Raw genomic sequence first — 13,931 nt, 5'->3', positions numbered from 1 at the left:
AATAAAAACAACATGTTTTACATTTTAGATAATCCTCAAATTATTGGTAAATTAACCCAACTACTATTGTTAATTAGAAAACCAAATCTCCATTATAAAGAGAATACGCATTTGTCTACATCATATCCGGTGCCAGGTCTTCTTCCGTACGTCGCGCGCATGTGTAGGCCTCTTTACGACTCGGCAGGCCAAGATGGCGGACGCACAAGTACGTTCAGAAAAACGGCGTGCTGAATTATAATCGAATTTTATTTGCTTTAACTAACGCTATAGCCGCATTTTATACCGACGTAGACATAATGTAGAGTCAATACATTACGTCATATTGTTTTTAACCGCTCACCAGCCTCAGGAGACAGCATGTTTTCACCCGTCGGCATATCCTCGTGTACCGTTGTTAGCCGGTGTGCTAACATCCTAAGTCTAGACATTACTGCCGAGGAGTAATTGAGTCGTATACGTTTATACTCCAATTTAGACGCGTTTTTGTTTTATCGAAGTTATTGGTGCATGATACACAATAGTCTAATACTTCTGGGTAGTTGCGATCATTAGAGGAAGTCGGCCATGAAATGCCTATGGAGGCTAAGCTATGATGTCAAAAACTGTTAACCTACGAGCGCATATCCAGTGTTGTTTAAAAAAACCGTTTAAATATAACTTGTGTTGTTTCTCTACAGACCGAGAGGGCTTATCAGAAACAGCCCACCATCTTCCAGAACAAGAAGCGTGTTCTGGCTACAGATGGTGGCAAGGAGAGCAAGGAAAAGCTCCCCCGCTACCATAAGAGTGTCGGGCTGGGCTTCAAAACCCCAAGAGAGGTATGTCTTAAGTTTGTACAGTTCCTTTAGTCATTGAAATAAGCCGAAAAAGCTTTAACGTGTGCTTTCTGTAACTGCAAGTGATGCTTTTCTCACGATGGTCTTCCAAGCCTGTAGGGTTCTGACGAAAATGCCTTTGGCAAAACTGATGCAGCAGTCGTCAAAACAACTAGAATGCAAAGAAATGTCCATTGCTAATACACGTTTTTTATGTTTCTCTTGCTTCAGGCGATTGATGGCACTTACATTGACAAGAAATGCCCCTTCACTGGAAATGTTTCTATCCGTGGCCGTATCCTCTCTGGTTAGTGTCAAGTTCTTGATGATGAAATGTGTTCATACTTTAAAAAAAAGAGTCTAATTTGACTTTATATTTATGCTCATCAAATGTTAACATAATTAAATGTGGTTAACTGCTGTTACTGTCCTGCAAGTGATGTTTTTCTCACGATGGTCTTCCAAACCCTTTGGGTTCTGACGATATTGCCTAATGGCATTGCTGATGCAAACCTGTGACAGCCTTTTCTCTCTTCTGCTTGACTGCTGTATTTGGAACTGCAGTGGAGAAACTAACCATTTAGGGTTTTTTTTGTTTGTTTTGTTTTTTTCTTTAAGGTGTGGTGACCAAAATGAAGATGCAGAGGACCATTGTTATCAGACGTGATTATCTGCATTACATCCGCAAGTACAACCGCTTTGAGAAGAGACACAAGAACCTCTCAGTCCATCTGTCACCCTGCTTCAGGTGTGAAACATATCCTGTGCACTGACACTGCACAAATTCAACAATACAACTTTGGTGTAAAATGTTACAAAAGTTCATTAACTCAAATGTGATTAATTTAGCCTCTTTGAGTCCTGCTAGCATCGTAAATAGAAATCTGACACACCACCTTAGCTTAAAACACTTGAATTAAAATGGGCTGCAAATGATGTTTATTCTCACGATGGTCTTCCAAGCTCTAGAAGCTCTGACGATACTGCCTTTGGCAATCACTGATGCAGCTAAAGATTTATCCTCATGTTTTTTTTTTTTTTTTTTTACTATTATTAAAACCAGACCTACATATACACATCTACAACCCACATTGACATCTGCTTCACGTTTCTTTTGCAGGGACGTTTCAGTTGGAGACATTGTGACCGTCGGAGAGTGCAGACCACTCAGCAAAACCGTGAGATTCAACGTCCTCAAAGTGACGAAAGCTGCTGGAGCTAAGAAGCAGTTCCAGAAGTTTTAGACCATGAACAGGAACGCTGCTGTTGGCCGACTTGTATCATTGTCAAATAAAAACATCCTTGTTTAAATTGTTCTTTGTTTCAGCCTCATATGCTCAATTACTCAATGATACACATAATGAAATCCCTATAATTCCATCAGTGTTTAATAAATGCATCACTAAAGTGCTGGGAAAATTAAAATTATTACAACACATTATGGTTTGAGTCATAAATCACTGGATTTATCCATAAAAAGCATCAATCAGAACTGAAGGCAAAGGCAACAATGTCATCAATATGATTACATGATAACATTGATATTAGCATTTTGCATTATCCTATAACTGAGCAAAGGAAGGCCCCAAATACATTGACTCTGCTCCAAGGGATAATGTTTTATTAGATTGAACCTAATTGATTCCATAATGGCACAATGTTTTTTGGAAAATTACTATATAATCTAGAAAAGTTCTTGGACGTTTTACTGGTGCCATATAACAGCTGATTATCAAACAAGTATGCTAATTATTAAATCAAGGTGCAATTTAAATCAACAATTTACATTATTTTAAATAAAAATCCTGTCTGGTTAAGAATGTCTACTTGATGTACAGTACATACAATCCACACTCAAAAGTGATAAATATTTTGTCATTTGGGTTTTATCACCAATACCAGTGATAAATATTTTATTGTCATTTGGGTTTTATCACCAATACCCTTGCTAATCTGGCAACATTAGGAAGACTGGATTTTATGTACATTTTAAGTTATGCAAATGTTATTTGACAACTTCATAGTTTTTGTTGGAACAGGTAGGAAATGACAGCACCTTTGGAAAATAAAAACAAAAAAAATCTCTGTGTCAGATAAGTTTAAATATCTAAGGTTCTTGAATTAGCAACTTAGCTGAAAGTTTGTGTCTTTATTGGGTTTAAAAGGATAATTAATCTTTGTTAATAAGACCCCTTTAGAGCAGGGGTCTCAAACTAACTAACTTTTCCGGCCCGTAAACCCCTCCAAAATCTGGCCCCCAACTAGATTTCAATAATGATTTATTTATTTTTCTCTATTTATAATAAGGTTTCCAACACAAACATATATAATGAACCCAACATGAGCTTAAAAATGCAATGACAACATTCAACAACACACCCTCCGCCTCCTGCCTCAAGCATGTGGTCCTGTCTGAAACTCCAAAACCACACTCACAAACAGTTCTTTCAACATTATCCCTCCTTCATTCCTGTCTCTGCTTACACGAAGCTAAGCTGCTGGAAACCGCAATTGTTTAATTGTTTTCTTCTCTCGACATCTCCAGGTGTCTGCCTCCCCTCTTCACATTTTTTCAGTCATTGTCCTAACTTTCATAGTCCATTCTCCAACCACTAGAATGCTGTCTTTCCTGTTTTCTCTCTGCCACCTGACACACCTCCCTCCTCTCGTTCTTAATTGTCTTTGAACAAGAACAACAGTGGTCCAGTTTCCACCAGTGCCCTGCTGGTAATTGACACCACGGGTGGTTGTTGTTAATCCTAAATAGAAACCATTGTTGCCGTGCATTGTGTTGAATTAAAGTTTTTTTTTAAAATCAGATATCCTTCTTAACGCAGCCATTTATATATCAGATATCCTTCTTAACGCAGCCATTTTTTTTAGCTTAGCACAAAAATAGAGAACCTCAGACTAGAGCAACCTTCACCGAAGATTTAAGAGCTAAATAAGACTAGTCAGCTAAATAAAGCTAAATAAAGCCGGCTCAAAAACAATAAATAAAACACAGATAAGACCGTTAAAATCTTAGGATTGAACACAAGTGGGTTACTGAGAATATTCGAAAAATTAAGGAGAGTTATGACGAGCCATTTAGACAATTTACTTACCTTAAAACAGGACGCCAAATGGATCTAATTTTAAAAGCAATTGTCACTAAGTGCCCCGACTTTCTTCAGATGTTCTTAAAATATTTAAAGTGCATAGATGGACGTGGGGCCACCTAGCGGTTTAGAAGTTTCCTCATTTATTTACAAATCTGTCCAACAGAGGGAGACATTTGACTATTTTATGGCGACCATAACTGTGAAGAATTGGTTTTGTTCTTACGGTTCTAATGGATCTTAAAATGATAAACTCGCAGTTTTCTTTTGGAATAAAGAGCTCTAACAAAAACTAAAACTAAATTCTAAAACCTATTTTGATAAACATAAGTCAAAATAGTTCAGTTTCTTTAGCTTTTAAATTGTTAAATCCTTTGCCAGGATATCGCCAAAATCAAGTTAAAACAATATGTGAACTGAATGAAAACTCATCACTATATCGAAGCAAAGTGAAACTTACTCCACAAGTTGCTAAAAGTTAAAAGAATGCCTACAGTAGAACAAATATACCATGTAAACAAAGTCTCCCACTTGGTTTTGAACCCGGTGTCTGAGAGACAGTTTTAAAGTTATAAAGTGTGTATTTCTGCTTTTATTGTAATGAAATCACCGGCCCTGGTGGTACAGTACTTATGTCTGACCTTCTTCTTCTCTCACCGACAGTGTACTGCTCACAGTGTGTGAGGTCCAGATGCACAGACGTGGATACAAACAAGCCCGGATCTGAGGGTATTTATGGCCCTCGTGCATCAGCTGACATATTTGCATGAGTCCTTGTTTCTGCTCGAGAACACAACCGCCTTCCTGTATGGGAGTCAGTCCTCCGTCCTCCGGTCTGTAAAGACACCGTCGTTATTACCATGACAATGCTGACATGTCCACAGGCCCTACTGAATGTGAAACACATGATGTGAGGTGATGTGAGGAAGGGAAGGTCGTCACTGTCTCATGATTAACAAAGTGGAACCAGCTTCTATATCTTCACTGATAAGCAGCATCTCGCCTTCAAACCCCAACTTGTCCCCGTCTTGCGCTGGGATTTTCCCAACGTTTCCTTCGTCTCCACTGGAGTAGACACTACAGGAGGGTGGGAGGAGGGCCCTGGGACGCTTCTTCAAAATAACAGGCCCCTTTCTTGAGCAGACACCCCAGGGAGCATGACGGCCCAGCAGGCCACAGAGCCCACATTAGTTCATACATTCTCCCACAGAGTGTTTGTTTGGGGCAGAGGTCGCATCTTTAAAAAAAAAAGTCCGGGCGACCATTATAACCTCAAGACGACAAGGGGAGCGAGGGGCGAGGAGTGGGCTGACGTGCAGCTTCTGCTGAGTAATGACGTGGGGAATCTAAACAGTTGACGTTACCGAACAATAAAATCAATGTTTGGCTCGGGCTGTTTTGACACAGTGGCGTTGTCGTCTATTGTTGTGCCATTCCTTCCATAAACTCGATTTATTTTTTTATGATTCCGGTTTTAAATCTTTCACTTTGCTGTGTTTCAGACATAAATAAATCTGGTTCTCACAACTGTGCACAAAAACAGGCTCCGTTTCTTGCTGTCGTACCACATTTTTGTTTGATTTGAAAATAAACAGGGAGGAGAAAATACGCAGTATGCTACATTTCCGTCCCTCTTGTTTCGAGAGACAAATGTACAAATGTGTGCAGTATGCTACATTTCCGTCCCTGTTTCGAGAGACAAATGTACAAATGTGACTCCTGAGGTGTCAAGCAGGGTTCCAAAATGCCTACTGTGTAGAAAATCTAGATAGAAATCTCCTTCTTTGACTGAATTCCAGTTCTGTTACTGTCCTTTTTATGTGTATGCTAACGTGCTAGTGCTAGGATGCTAACATAGAACATTCTTTTCTGTTTTTTAACAAATAAAGTCTTCAACTTTTATCAAAGTCTTTCATAATAGCGTTAGAGTTACAGCGTTCTGTCCTCAGAGTCAAATACATCTAGAATATTCCTCCAAAATCCCAGGGTGATTTATTAGAATTTTTTAAATTTACTGTCAGAAATCTGAGGTGACACTAACCTTATATAACAAACAGGAGAGTCTGGATCACACCTGAAGCTTTGAAGTTACAGGAACCTATGAAGTAAAGACAGAGAGAAAGCGAGGAAGAGCGCATACTAGTGGAGATAAAAAAAAAACACAGGTAACAAGACAATTGTTTTCTACTTGACTGATTCGGATAAAATAAATTGAAGAACCAACGTAGAAACATAATTTAATGAACATTTCTGTTCTGAGAGGGAGAGAGTGTGCTCATTGCACCATGGGAGTTCCTCCTAGTCGTCTAGGCCTTTAGCAGCACAGCCTGATAGCTCAGATACCTTGTTTCTCTCTAAACGTTTCCTGCAGCATTTTGTGTTAGCTTTTTCAACAGACTTATTTGGACATCCTAATGCTAATACTACAGCAGTACTTCTCAAATAGTGGGGCGGGGGCCCCTTGGTGGGGCACGCTGGACATAAGTGTACAATTGCTGTAATGCTTGAATGATAACAAGCCTACAGTCACTAGGGGGCAGCAAGTCATATAGTGGTTTGTACAGATAAAAATAGACATGTTATCAGGATCTCCATTGTATTTCAATTTGGTAAATATCTGTTCTATTTCAAGAACTTTCACGTCGTAAAACCCAGACACAGTAATGGAGAGTCCAGATTCCAGGCCTTTTTTTTTATGCTTCTGCTAAACAACTCTCAGTTTTCCAAATGAAGGCAACACCAAAAGGTACGGGCGGAGATTAAGTCCCGCTTTCGTCAGAGGTCGGTGAACCGGGCAGGTCAGCAAGGTCAACGGTCGACGGCCATAATGGACTGCAAGCAGAGTGACAAATGGAATCAGAACTTATTATTTATGTTTAACCTATTGTTAATCCAACTTCGACACTGATACGGTTTCTCTTCCAGAATCTCTTGCCTCTAGTTATGTGTGGCAGCAAACACACACACACACACACACACACACACACGGTCTCTCTTGAACTGCCTCAGTTTACATTCCCCTGTTTGCCAGCGTGTTTACCCAGTGTCATGGAGCGTACTGGCAGTCGTGCTTCCTTGTGTGTCTAATGGCTGGGATGTTAGCTCAGAGGGTCAAACCAATGAGGCTAATGGTCGCTATCAAAACACAGGCCTTCTGGTGGCTCGGCGGGAGGTTGTTTGGAGATTGTCAGAGGCTCGCAGTCAGTGCTGAGACAGACAACAGCGACGGCAGTGGCTCGGGCCTGATGAGCTGAACAGATGGAGGTGTTTTTTATGGGCTGGAGCCTGATCTGTGACAGAACTAAAAACCAATTTGTTTAAAAAAAAAACCAAGTTGAACAACAAGCCTGGACAGAGCCTCAGCTGAAACCAAAACAAGATGATTTGTTATTATCTATTTTAAAAAGCGATCTAGAGCTCTTCTGTAAAGGCGGACGATTTTAAATACTTACGTCAGGGGAATTGGACCGGACACAACAGAGGCAAAGAAAAATGTGCAGGGATAGTTTTGTGACCGAAGAGTAGTAGCAAAGATGCTAATAGGACGGTAGTGAGACCTGCTATGATGTGTGGTTTAGAGACAGTGGCGGAGGAGGAGATGAAGATGCTGAGATTTTCATTGGGATTGACCAGATTAGGGCAGATCAGAGGGGCAGGTAAGGTGGAGCAGATGGAGATAAAGTCCGAGAGGCGAGGTGGACATGGATTGGAGGAGAGATAGTGAATTAATGAGACGAGAAAGAATGTTAGAGATGAAGTTGCCAGATATTAGAAGAGGAAACAGCCGAAAGGAGAAAAAGAAATAATAATAAATAAAATGCAATCATAGACTTTGTATGACAATAAATGCGGTGTAAAGGTGATACAAATAAATAAAATTTATTGTGTGTTTTACTTTCATAGGCGTTTTAAAATACACACCTGGGTCGTTTTCTTACTCCAGCATATAAAGCCATTATTATTTTCCAGGGTCTCAGCCAGTGTGGGCTCCACTCTGGGTCAGCACAGGGTCATCCTCCACATCTGGACATGTCATCATCAAACCTGATGCACAAAGACGCTCAGTGTTCTTGCACCGAAGACGGACATTTGTATGAAAACATCCTGTTATGCATCCATCCATCCATCCATCTATCCATCCATCTATCCATCTATCTATCTATCTATCTATCTATCTATCTATCTAGCTAGCTAGCTAGCTAGCAACCTACCTAACTAGCTATTTACCTATCTATCTGCCTATCAGGAAACAGAAACGTGTTTACGATAATATCTAACTTTTCACTATATATGTACTGTATATATATATATATATATTTACATTTTACGTAACCAATATATTCCATAATATAGTTTTTTTTAATGTCTGTATTTTGTGCAACCACCAGTGTTTTTTGTTGTTGTTGTCATACAGTATTATATATATTTTTATCGTAGAAAGTAGCAGGAAGTAATACTACACATGAGGATTTCGGTGTCAAAAAGAAAGTGCTCCTATATCAGGGAATTTACGGCCTAACCTTTCTGTTATCAGTATGCAGATCAATGCTGCCTGTTTTATACAGGTTTAATCTCTGTAACAACAACGGAGCATAGAAGCTGCATTGTGATGTTTTTGCACTCACTCTTTGAATAATCTGAATATTTATTATAATATATGTATGTTGTAAAATACCAATCTTCTGGGCTTCCGTTTTTTAATCTTTTGGTTCAACTAAAGCTACTTCCCCATGACATTGAAGTATCTTTGAACCTACCTAACTAGCTATTTACCTATCTATCTGCCTATCAGGAAACAGAAACGTGTTTACGATAATATCTAACTTTTCACTATATATGTACTGTATATATATATATATATATTTACATTTTACGTAACCAATATATTCCATAATATAGTTTTTTTTAATGTCTGTATTTTGTGCAACCACCAGTGTTTTTTGTTGTTGTTGTCATACAGTATTATATATATTTTTATCGTAGAAAGTAGCAGGAAGTAATACTACACATGAGGATTTCGGTGTCAAAAAGAAAGTGCTCCTATATCAGGGAATTTACGGCCTAACCTTTCTGTTATCAGTATGCAGATCAATGCTGCCTGTTTTATACAGGTTTAATCTCTGTAACAACAACGGAGCATAGAAGCTGCATTGTGATGTTTTTGCACTCACTCTTTGAATAATCTGAATATTTATTATAATATATGTATGTTGTAAAATACCAATCTTCTGGGCTTCCTTTTTTTGTTTATCTTTTGGTTCAACTAAAGCGACTTCCCCATGACATTGAAGTATCTTTGGGTTCAGTTCTCTTATTTTTTTGAAAAAAACAAGGAGGGTAGATTTAACCTGCTTCTTGACTGATGCTAACATTTTCAGCTGCTTGGGCTTGGGTTTGGTTTCCCTTTGTACAAGTTTCAAGACCAATTGACTCGTGGGCCACAATTGTCCTAAAATTGAACAGCGGGGCCGAGTCAGGAGCAGATAGATGGAGCGTTCGTGTGACCTAAACTAAATGCGGGTAAAAGTCATGCATAAAGGCTCAAATGCTAAAACGCTTTTAGCGTTTTGTATGCCATCTATTGGGGAAACGTGTGTATTGCAGGAAAAAGACAGAAGTATAATGATAATATAAATAAATTATGTAATTCAGAAAAGTTTGGCGGGCCGGATTAAAAAGATGAATGGGCCGCATCTGGTCCCCGGGCCTTAGTTTGCCCATACCTGCCCTAGGCTAAGGTACTACTAATACTTATTTGATAAAAAAAAGTTGGAAAAAAAAGTCAGAATATTATACGATCCATGGCAGAACACACATGTACATGTGCTACAAAAGCCGTACAGTTCGTACTCATATCATATAACCCATAATACCAATACTAATTTCACAGAGATTCCTAAGCGTTTTTCTGACCAAGGTATGAACCATAATTTGAAACTTGAACTTTAAATGTGGGGCAGATTACAGAGTGGGTGAAAGTAGTTGCAGCGAGTAATGAGCATGTCCAGCTCTGTGACCGTCAGGTTAAAGGTCGCGGTCACACCGATCAGTGTCTGATATCGACAGCAGCCGTCTGAGCTTCCTAACTGATTTCAAATGATTTACCAGATGTGGTTTCTCTTCTGTCTTGGAAAAAGTTCCTCATAAAACACTGGCCACTTCCACTTATTTACGTGTAAATCGTAACGACCTGAGGTGGGCGTGGCTTCCTGTGGAAGCTCCATATCAAAGCAGCTCATTTACAAGAGCCATTGTGTGATTGATTGATCGACGCTCACCTGGCTCGCGCTGTAATCTAATAGCACTGGAACCACGGCGTAGATTTCCGTGACCTCCCCTAATTCAATATTCCCATGTTCGGACCGTGTTCCTGGCCGCCGTGTGGGACACAGGGAGCGTCTGGCATGTGTGAGTGTGTCGGGCACCTACGTTTTTTTCCAGCCAGTTGTCAGATCAAAGTGTTGTGTGCCGATGCCGGCGGGTCATGGACGGGGTGTTGCGTGCAGATGCGCTCCTGGATCATGTGTGAACCATCTAGCATGGCTGTCATCGGAGCGCCAGGGTGCGGCGTGAATGATGGCCTCATACTGGCGCCCCTGAAATGTACTTCTTAAGCAAAGCAGGATCTGGACAGCATATCTAACAACTGTTATTGATGGCGCTCCAAGTGTGGTGTCTGGGTCCAGCAGGAGGGACGCATTAATAACACAGAAATATGTGGAGATAATCAACTATTTTTAACAGGGGACTCTTTCTTTTTTTTTTTGTCCAGTGAAAATTTCCACGGACAGTTAGAGCTAATCCAAGCCAACTAACGTTAGCTAATTTGTGGCTTTGTGCTAGCTTACTTTAAGGCGGGGTGGCAGAATTTTTTTGGTCATTCCGACTTTGAATAAACGGGTGTTTTCGAGTCCTCCCTGACCCTGGTGCGCCAACAAAAAAATCTTGACAAATTAAATTTCAAATTTGTAGAACTTACACCAAGTAATGTCATATAACAAAGTTCAAAACGGTAAAGTAAAAAAAGCAGTTTTTCCATCATCAGTGGAACTCATGTTTGTCGCACCCCACGTCATGTCCACAATTCAGGGCTCGCCCCACACTTTGGGAAGCACTGCTTTAAGGTATTCGTGGCCTAACTCATAGCTAGCTCATGAGCTAGTTGTAGTCTAATAATTGTAGAAGTTTTAGGTCATACTCGGCCTGACACATACACATTACTCTTTGGGTTCTGTAGCACATCAGATAAACACAGGAGAGAAAAGAAAAACAAATACCTGCAGTCTTTTCTCTGCATTCTTTGAGCTTGTGTTTTGAAGTACAACAAAGAACTGTAAAGTGTTACACTTCAGTCTATAAAAGGTAACAGGAGAAACTCAAAGCGACGCCCCACAGCAACAGTTTGTACTCCTATTGACTGGTTCCTCTCCAGCAGGAGGAATTCACCCTGGCAGATGGCGGGGCAGAGACCTCCAGGGCCCCCCAGGCAACGCTACACCCTGAGACCCAGATATCTAATCGTGCCCTGTCGAGCCTCTCACCTGCTGCTGCACTGTTCACAATGTTATCTCATCTCCCTGACCTATTGTGGCTCCCATCGCTGGTAATGACACTAGAAAGGGACCAACGCGGTGCCTCAGCACAGGCAGCTTCTCCCTGGAGAGACGCTGGATCATGGGAAAACCTCAGAGTAATCGATCTGCCCCCGTTGCCTCCCTGGACGGATCCGGTTTCTCGTGGTGACATGCAGAAAGATGCTGTGCTTGTTTTATGGTTATTATTATTATTATTATACTAAAAATTATTATTATTATTTCATTATTATCATTATTATTTATCATATTTATAATACAATATTATTATATTCTTATATTTATATATTATATTTATATTTATATTTAGTAATAATAATACAATATTATTACTAGACAGACTAAAAAATTTGCATGGATGATGTACCTGAGTAAGTCAAAAATATTTGCGTTACGGACAAAACTGTCACTGTTATTCTTTGAAAAACAACACATATAGCATCAAAGTCGGTAGATTAAAGCAGTGTTTCCCAAACATTTTTTCTGGGGAATTGAATAGAATTTAAAAGTCACAAACCTTTCGTTACCCAAGTCAATAGACATTATTCGTAAACTCCTGGGAACCATGATGTGAGACGACCTCCCAACCCCCCCAAAAAATCTCTCTTGCGACCCACCTGAGGGTCGAGACCCAGTCTTTTGGAAACAATGGATTAAAGGAGCAGAGTGGATAGAATAACACTGTACCACTGTAATGACAACAGCTCATAGTCAAGCCATTGTTATATTGGTGAACCACCAGGAGCCAAAACCAATTTCAAAGGCGAAGTTTGATTGGCTAGCTAAAGTATGATGTGGGAATTAGGTTTGCGGGAATTGCGTTTCTTGCACAGAAACAGACATTCCAGCTCCAAGAAAAGTGCTTTTTTTTTGTCTAAATAAAATTATGCTCATGATCATAATGATCATATTAAGAACATAGCTGAACATTTAGTGCAGTTATTCTAAAAAAAAAGTAAAATTACAGGGCAGACTCCTTAGAATTATCCATGTTTTTCCTATAAATCCCAGCCGTCATGTCCATGTAGGTCCCATGTGAGTTTAGCACAAAATGCGCAAGGGTGTGAGAAGTAGTGAAACGTGTGTGGGCCGCATATGGTTCTTACTTTGACCGGAATCACACGAGGCCTGCAGTGAAACACCAGACAGATTAGCTAGAAGATAAGATTTGTGTAATAATTGAAGGTTTTAAAAAAACGTCCCCTTATTTTCATTCAGAGTTTGAGTCTTTGCACTTTTTTTTTTTAATTTTCATTCAGAGTTTGAGTCTTTGCAATACACACAGGCTGCCACAGGAGGCGCCATTAAGCATGTGGTTCCTCTAGGGCTCAAACCCAGGACCTTCTGTGTGTAAGGCAGGCACGATAACCACTTTACTGTGGAACTGCTGAGTAAAAACCACTGCTAAAAACGTGTTACTAATTCACAAGGAAACAAACAAACAAAACAAAGAAACGACGTCACATACAAAGACGGTTTTGTTTGTTTCGTCAAAAAACCATCTGTAACACTATGTAAAACACATTTGCCACACTCGATGCCTTTGTCCTTGTTGCCTTGTCACTTGCCACTGTAGCTTTATTAACTGCGGCACCGTAAATTCACCGCCTCCCGCAACCGCAACACAACAGTGCATTTTGAAATCCCACGTTATTGCAAACTAATAAACCCAAACTCCGGTTGGTCTGATTTTTCCTCCTCCTCCTTCCTCTCTCATGGTTTTCCCCATTCTCACTGAGGAAACACCATCACACTCCCACATGACCTTGGTTCCCACCATCTTAGGCTGATGTTGTCACAATGGCCCAGTTCTCACTCTGCCCTGCAGGATCGATAACAATCGACTCCTCTTTAGCCTTTGTTTTTGAACAAACGCCTCTTTACTGTCACAAATCACTGTAAGGTAGGACAATACGGTTTCATATCAAACCTGATCACCTCTGAGTAAGGCATGCTGCCTGTAACCAAGGCCCATGCCTATAGCTTGCTTTTTTACCCATCAAATTCAAAGGTCCAAAAATCTTTACTTTGAAATACCTCAGCCGGTTTTTGACATAAAAGCATAATTCATTTTCATTTTCACTCCACCTTCTTTGACACTAATAATGATTATCTGTGCTAATAATCCTTCGGAATGAAAAAGAAATCATGAATATTTTCCAGGACATCAAACAACAACAACAACAACAACAACAAAGAAGGGTAACATATTGTATATCACATATATAACACCCATGGAAGTGCAACTTAGTGATGCTACCTATCGTGCGATCCAGCTACCTAGATATGCTAGCTTGCTAGGTAGGTTATCTAGATAGATAGAAACAGGACATACATGTACCCACACACCCACACATTTACATATATATACTGTATATATACTGTATATATATATAATTCACTATAAGCCTATATATATA

General features: G+C 39.8%; 1 protein-coding gene and 3 non-coding genes across 4 annotated transcripts; all 4 read left to right on the top strand.

Moving 5' to 3' along the window:
- The first annotated feature begins 102 nt into the window (after window positions 1-102).
- rps11 (ribosomal protein S11) lies at window positions 103-2,134 on the top strand. Its single transcript, XM_008329261.3, has 5 exons — window positions 103-208; window positions 681-821; window positions 1,050-1,125; window positions 1,437-1,566; window positions 1,939-2,134. The coding sequence occupies exons 1-5, from the start codon at window positions 194-196 to the stop codon at window positions 2,060-2,062; spliced, it is 486 nt and encodes a 161-aa protein (XP_008327483.1). The 5' UTR covers window positions 103-193; the 3' UTR covers window positions 2,063-2,134.
- On the top strand, window positions 897-979 carry LOC112488482 (small nucleolar RNA SNORD35). The gene has a single exon (XR_003052562.1). It is a non-coding gene; the product is annotated as a small nucleolar RNA SNORD35 (small nucleolar RNA).
- LOC112488481 (small nucleolar RNA SNORD35) lies at window positions 1,250-1,333 on the top strand. The gene has a single exon (XR_003052561.1). It is a non-coding gene; the product is annotated as a small nucleolar RNA SNORD35 (small nucleolar RNA).
- LOC112488465 (small nucleolar RNA SNORD35) lies at window positions 1,746-1,830 on the top strand. The gene has a single exon (XR_003052545.1). It is a non-coding gene; the product is annotated as a small nucleolar RNA SNORD35 (small nucleolar RNA).
- Window positions 2,135-13,931: the final 11,797 nt, after the last annotated feature.

Source organism: Cynoglossus semilaevis, chromosome 17 (assembly GCF_000523025.1).
Source record: "Cynoglossus semilaevis isolate Cse_v1.0 chromosome 17, Cse_v1.0, whole genome shotgun sequence".
NCBI classification, from domain to species: domain Eukaryota; kingdom Metazoa; phylum Chordata; class Actinopteri; order Pleuronectiformes; family Cynoglossidae; genus Cynoglossus; species Cynoglossus semilaevis.
The sequence above is the reverse complement of the archived record's forward strand: the minus strand, read 5'-3'. Positions and strand labels throughout refer to the sequence as shown.